Source organism: Trichosurus vulpecula, chromosome 7, assembly GCF_011100635.1.
Source record: "Trichosurus vulpecula isolate mTriVul1 chromosome 7, mTriVul1.pri, whole genome shotgun sequence".
NCBI lineage: Eukaryota > Metazoa > Chordata > Mammalia > Diprotodontia > Phalangeridae > Trichosurus > Trichosurus vulpecula.
Window position 1 is genome coordinate 162,542,197 of NC_050579.1, and position 7,457 is coordinate 162,549,653.

The 7,457-nt window shown below is 39.0% G+C and overlaps 1 protein-coding gene across 1 annotated transcript in view; it reads left to right on the plus strand.

The window, feature by feature from the left end:
• LOC118856567 (prolyl endopeptidase) overlaps positions 1–2,227 on the plus strand; it is a 151,131-nt gene extending 148,904 nt beyond the window's left edge. The window contains exon 15 of the mRNA XM_036766940.1: positions 278–2,227. Coding sequence (XP_036622835.1) covers positions 278–572 — 295 coding nt within the window. The 3' untranslated portion in view covers positions 573–2,227. The remainder of the gene's footprint in view (positions 1–277) is intronic.
• Positions 2,228–7,457: the final 5,230 nt, after the last annotated feature.

A 7,457-nucleotide genomic window follows, 5' to 3' on the forward strand; every position in this document is an offset into this window, starting at 1 on the left:
ATCCCCTTGATGTCCAATTCTTTGCCACCACAAAAAGAGCTGCTATAAATATTTTTGTACATACGGGTCCCTTTCCCACTTGTGTGATCTCTGTAAAGTGCATAGCACAGTGCCTGGCACATAGTAGGCACTATATAAATGCTATTTATTATTATTATTATTATTATTATTACTATGGTATTATCAATATCTTAGAAGTGGTATTGCTGGGTCAAAGGATATGCACATAAAAATAGAACGTCTTGCATAACCACATAAAATTACTTTTGTTTTTCAGGTATTCACCATTACATAACATCAGGTTACCTGAAGGGGATGGAGTCCAGTATCCATCCATGTTACTTCTCACTGCAGATCATGATGACCGCGTGGTACCCCTTCATTCCCTGAAGTTCATTGCGACCTTACAGTATATTGTGGGCCGAAGCAGAAAGCAAACTAACCCTCTGCTCATTCATGTTGATACCAAGGCAGGCCATGGAGCAGGAAAACCTACTGCTAAAGTTATAGAAGAAGTCTCTGATATGTTTGCATTTATAGCGCGGTGCTTAAATATCGATTGGATTGAATAAATGGAATGCTCAGCTCCCATTGTATCCCCAAAATAAACCTCAAGGGCTTTTAACCACCATTTACACAGAGAAACCAGTGGGCATAGTACTTGTATTTGAGAACACTGTTCCTACACCCAAGAACCACAGTTCGTTCTTCCAGTGACCCAAATTGCTGTGGGAATTTTACCTTTTTTAGGCTTCTCCTTTTTATCATTTCCTGGGAGTGGCTTTTTCTGCCATATTCAGACATATGTTTTAAAAAAAAAAAGCATGTTTGGACACATAGCTAAATTGCAGCAAATGCTGTTGTGAATACTTAGATTTCCAGCGTTTTGAAGTGGTAGTCAGGCTTCCTATAAAACTTCTTAATGTTATTTGCTCCCATAACCTTATCCAAGTCACTTGTAAGAAAACATAAGAGCTGTGATAATACAAAAACAAAATTTCTTTACAATCATAATAAATGTTATTTAAGAATGGGAGGCTTTATTTCTGTTTCTTTACAAATTACTGGTGGGAGGGGACACTAAAATTCTAATGAGACAGGATTGAATTAGTTTTCTGTCAAAATATGAACAAAAAAAATTTGCCCAGCCTTGCAACAAATTGATTTTCAAAATGTCCTAAGCCATTTTATATTCTTTGGATTAACAGCTTATAAATAATGTGATTCAAGTGATCATTTGAATTTAAGCTGCTTTTTTTTTTTCAGTATTTCACTCTTCTGCTAATCTGTACCTACCTCTTCTAACAAGCTCTCTTTTATTTAAATGCCTCCTATAAAAATGGATGGAAACTGGAAAATGACGGCTGCTTCCTAAAATCCAAACTTTTAATTTCTTCCCTTAAGTTAACAAAAAGATTTCTGGAAATACTAGTCCTTGCCAGTTCTAAATACTCTGTTCAGTGATTCTTGTATCATGGGACCCAAATATCCATTCCTTAAGCTTTCCGAGCAGATACTTCTTTTAAAAACTTCTTTCCTATCTGGAGGGTACTTTTTAGACCTTAGTTATCTTACTGTGTTTCCTTTTTTCTCCTTATCAGAACTGAAAAAGGTATGCCCATATATAAAATACCGTACAAGGACATAACGGACTTGCACGGAATAAAATTAATTTTTCTGATTCCTTTCTCTTGTCCAGGTAGGTCATATTTTTCAACACTCTGCTAGTCATGCCGTCCTCTCTGTGCACACCTCCAACTGAATAATTACTTTCTGCTAAGGAGCAATGCCAATCATTGTAGAGGGAAGTAGCTTGGTTTGTTTCTGCTCAGTGCACTTGCAGGATCATGGTTTTTAAGCCCTGACTATGCAGAACACTGCTGGCATGTAATTAACTTGTGTTTCACTATTGCCTTTCTGAATGTAAGGTGTCTCTCAACCATCTTTTCTGAAACTGACGTTGTTATCGTACGGCCATAGAAGTAGCAATACTGCCCAACAACCAATTTGCGTCACTCCTAAACAGCATGCTAGGAAAAAGCCAATAAAATGCATTTGCACAATTGAGCCAAAAGGCCTTCTCTCTTTTGATCAACTGATTTATTTGACTATGTACAGACATCTGAATTGTACCTATGTTTCTCCTGAGAGCCTAAAGGCTAGAGGAGAAATGTGTAATTACATTAAAAATGTCAATAAAAGCAAAATTGATTTTTAAAAGTGAAAAGTATTTGGAAGTTATTATGGAACCATCCCCATTTGTTTTTCTCTTTTAAAAAAATGACATTTGAATTGTGTAGCAAATTGTAAACTCGGTGGTATCTTTAATTTGCCCCCCACCCCTTTTTTGAAATTGCATTCCAGGATGGCTATACTTTTGGTGGGGGAGGGCTTTAATTGATTTTGAAATGGGCTTTTCCCAGTTGGTTTACTTAGGGCACAAGTACTAATTTTAAAAAAATACTCGCTTTTGACACTTGAAATAAAGTCAGTCAACTTCAACTCTGGTTGGAGTCTTAGTCCAACCTGGCCCCCTTTTCTCTTCCTGGCAATCTATAATGATAATAATAATAATAAAAAGAATTTATATAGTGCCTACTATGTGCCAGGCACTGTGCTATGCACTTTACAAATATATGATCATTACAACAACCCTGAGAGGTTGGTGTATTATCCCCATGTTACAGTTGTGGAAACTGAGGCAGACAGGTTGTGATTTCTCCAGGGCCATACAGTATCTCAGGTTGGATCTGAATTCAGATCTTCCTGACTTTAGATCCAGCCCCACCTAGCTGCCTCTTCTGGGATTTGCTAAGCTAGAAACGTATCTCCTATGCAACCCTATTGATTGGCTTCTTACCTGTAATACCACTATGTCAGACAGTACTTTCTCTGTCCTTCCCTATTAAACACCCGATAGATTTATGCATCGTTTTTTCTTCCCTGATGGAAGACATGACTTCCACCATCCTACAAACCATGAATCCAACCCATCTAGTTGGCTTAGTATGCCAAGTCCTGGGAGCAGCCTCCCATAGATTATTGTAGATATGTTTCTCCACCATGACCTGAAAAGTCCAATGTCCAGTGAATTCATGTATTCTAGATTTCAGGTCCAATGCTCTATCCGCTGTGCCACATAATTGCCTCCACAGACCCCCTTAGGTCCACAGGTCTTCAAACTAACGAAAGGGTCCATAACAATAAAAGGTAAAGAACCACTAGTCTAGGGAACCAGAATCCAAAATTTCAAGATTTATTGAGTTAGTGCTTTGCATGTCAGAAGCCAGTCAGCAAGTAAAAATGGAAGAGTATTGGTAATGTTTTTAAGAATAAAAGTATATAAATTAACATTTTAAATTATTAATATATCATTAATATTCATAATATACAAAATAAAAAATACATAAATGCTATCATTGGCTGTTGCTACTGTTTTTTTTTTTCAGGAAGCTTGTCTTACTAAGCATGGATGGAAGGTGGGGGACAGGGACAGATAATGATACCCCTGTTGTTGGCAGTGCCTTATTAATGGTTTGTTTTAATGTGTCCTCTTTGGTGGCTATAAATCAGATTATAAAGCAACATTTAGTCGCCCTTACCTGGCCCATGATTAAATAAACTGGTCAACAGGGTTTACTTTCCATATTTTTTTTTTTTTTTGAAAAAAAGGCATTTTATGCCTCTGCCATAGCCTTACCACATCTTAGAGCGTAATTTTCTCCTGGGAAAATCCTCTATACGCTCGATAGGAAGTGGGGAGTGTAGTTAAATGGAAGGAACCCTGAGTCCTAATTTGGATTTAGCCACTGATTACTGTGACCCTCAGCAAATCATATCCCCTCTATTAGCTTCAGTTTTGTTTTAGTCCTGACCTAATTTAATCCATGAAGGAAATTCCCAGTACAAAACCATCAGCAGCTTTCAGGCCTAAAGATTTTCCTAGGGCACTCAGAGGTCAAGTAATTTATCCTTAATTACATAGGCAGGATGTCCAGACATAAGACATGAACCCAGATGCTTCCTGGCTCCACAGAAAGCCCTTCCAGTCACTTGCCATGCTGCCTTTCTGAATGTTTCTCAAAAGAAACCAGTGAAACTATTTCCGCTGCAGCTCTGAAATTCTGTTGTTATGAATACATTTGAAAAGGTACAACAATTGCTGAAGTGTCCTTTTCATTTTCATAAAATGCTGACACTGTATCATTTGCTCTCACAAAGCCTCAAGTATTCTTAACATTCATATGTTTTGGGTTTTTGAGACGGGGTCTCCCTAGGTTGCCCAGGCTGGAAGCACAGTGGCTACTCGGAGGCCCAATATCACCAACTCCTTTTCTAACCCGTTTACCCCTTCTTAGGCAGCCTTGTCCCCAAACTCCCAACTTCCCAGTTCTCAAGTTCAAGAGATCCACCATTCTTAGCTTCATTGATAACAGGAATTACAGGCGTGCACCGCCATGCTCGACTGTACGTTGATTTTACACTTTACAAAGTATGCTATTTTCAACAACCATGTGAATTAACATTACATTATTGTCTTCATTTTACAAGTGAAGAAACAAGCTCAGATACATTAAATAATTTGTCCAGCATCACACAGCTAAGTGAGTGATTGAGCTTTCACAGTGGTTACCTTCAAAGCATGTTAGAAAGATGATGGGAGTTACTTTGAGAGAATTGAAAATCACATTTCCTTCTGAAAATCTAGTGGAATGAAGGAAGATAGAAAAGTACAATACATATGTGAATACAATAAACACATGGATGATGACATAGCATCGACCCTTTTCAGTCTATATCCCTTTCTTTTCTGTCTCTTGGGTGAGATTAACCAGAATAATAGTTCCTTAAATACACAATTATTCTCTTAAACAAGATGGAAACTCATGTTTTTTCCCCTCGAATACTTTCATCATTCAAACTGCTTTTCCTACTCTAAAAGAATTAGACTGTATTGGGACCTTGTAATATCATCCTGTGTGATTGAGAAAAGAGCAATCATCATATAAGCTCACACAGAATTAGACCACTTCTATTCATTCATCTTTGTCCTACATTCTTTGAAACTTGATGGATAGTAACCAGGCAGTTTATTTTCCCCATTATAAAGGACAACTACCATGAAGTTGTGATTTCAGTATGAGGTGAGTTTTCCAAGCCAATATAAAAACTTGCTATGGGAAGGCATTCACCATCACTCAGTGCCCTGTGGTAAAGGGATATTAATGTTGTCCCAATTTATCAAACTCAAGTTCCCTAGAAAGTCATGAAAGTTCAGGCTTCCATTTTCTATGTAGGAAGTATTCTGGTGTCTCTGACTTTTGCTCACAGAGAATGCAGTAAATGAGATACGTGCCAATAATTCATCCAGTAGTGCACATATGTTTATCAAGGAGCTAATAGAGATACTCCTGCCTGAAGGTTCATTACAGTTCACAGTCATGATCACCAGGTCCTGCTGGCACTCATCCTAGTGGAAGCCCTGTGCTAGCAGTTAGATGTTAGTGAAGTCAGAAGAGACAATCTTTCAGCTCACTGGGCCAGTTTTTGTTCTTATCAGACCTTCAGCTCTTTGAAATAGGCCACGTTAGAGGAGCTGACATGTCATTTCTCAGTTCTGATTTAAACTTAAAATTGAGTTCGGTAGCATCTTTATTAATGCTGCCATTAGACTCCAATTTGAATCAAGAGTCATAGCTAAAGTTATTATCCTTCATGCTTTTCTGAGTCTCACAATGGCATTAAGCCTGGTTTTCCAGAGGTACTCATCTATAGGCAAGTTATATGGAGTGATAAATACAAAATCAACCAATTGGTCTAATCAGTCAGCATTTGTTAAACATCTACTGTGTTCCAGACACTGGGCTAGGGAGCTGAGGATACAAAACCAAAAATGAATTATCAGCTCCTTTCCTCATGGGGAAAAATGATGAGACATGGACATATATAAGTATGAATAAGGTATATGCAAAATAAATGCTAGGTTATGTTTGGAGGAAGGCACCAGCATTTGGGGGGGTTCAGGAAAGTCCCCTATGTTTGGTAATGGTATTTGAGCCTAGAGTTGAAGGAAGCTATGGATTGTAAGAAGCCAAGGTGAGAGCGTACATTCATACCTGTGAAAAGCATGACCATGGAAAATGAAAGAATCATAGGAATCCTGGAAATCAACTAGTCATAGGACTATAGACGTAGAATTGGAAGGACCCCTCAGAGGCTGTCCACCTCCTTACTGTACAAATGAGGAAACATGGAGATGAAGTTCCTTGCCCCACAGGTAGTAAGAATGGGGGGAGAGGGGTGGGGAATAAGCAGAGTTCAACCCAGATCCAATGACCTGGTTCGTGCTCTTTCTACCGTACCATGGAACTAGGCATGTTAAAGGGGGTAATATCTAATAAGGTGGAAAGGTGGCTTGAAACCAGGTTGGAAAAGACTTTTAAAGGCCAACAATCAACAAGTCAACAGACTTGGGGAATGGGAGAGAAGGGGAAAGGAATAAACATTTATATAGTGCCTACTATGTGCCAGCACTTTACAAACATTTAATCCTCACAATAACCCTGTGAAATGGGTGCTATTATTATCCTCATTTTACAGTTGAATAAACTGAGGTAAGCAAGAGTTAAGTGATTTTCCCAGAGTTCCATAGCCAATAAGTATCTGAGGCAGAATTTGAACTCAAATCTTTCCTAGTCCAGGTCCAGTTCTCTATCCACTGTACGCCCTAGCTGCCATACCTACTATGTTCCAGGCACTATGATAAGCACTGGGGATGCACAGAAAGGCTCTTAAGGAGCTCCTAGTCTCATAAGGAAAACAACATGCGAACAACTATTTACAAATAGGACATAGGGGGGAAACAGTGGCGATAGTCTTAGAAAGAGGGTGCTAGAATTGATCAGAAAGGCTTCGCGTAGAAGATGGGTTTTTGTCTGGGACCTGAAGGAAGCCAGAGAGGCCGGGAAACAGAAATGAGGAAGAAGAGAATTCCGGGCATGAGTGACAGATAGTGAAAATGCACAAAGTAAGGAGATAGGGCACCATGTGCAAGGAACATGGAAGCGGCCAATGCCAATGGACTGCAGAGTAAGCGGAAGGAAGTAGGGTGTAAAACAAGATTGGAAAGAGAAAGGGGGCAGGTTAAACAGTATTTTAAAGGCCAAAGAGGGGATCTTTATATTCTCTCCTGGAGATAATAGGGAGCCAATGGGGTAATATTGAGCAGGAAAGTAACAGCTTTGTGAAGAATTAAGTGGAGAAACAGTTGATGATGCAGAAATAGAGTCCAGAGAGATTTAGCTAAGTAACAAAATATTACAGAAGTGCTCCATTTTACCCATCGTTCAAGGCCCTGGTTAAGACCTACTTCCTACATCGAGTCCTCCCTCACTGCTCCTGGCCATGCTGATCTCTTCTTAAACTCTGAATACGCCATAAGGCTTAGCAGTTATTGT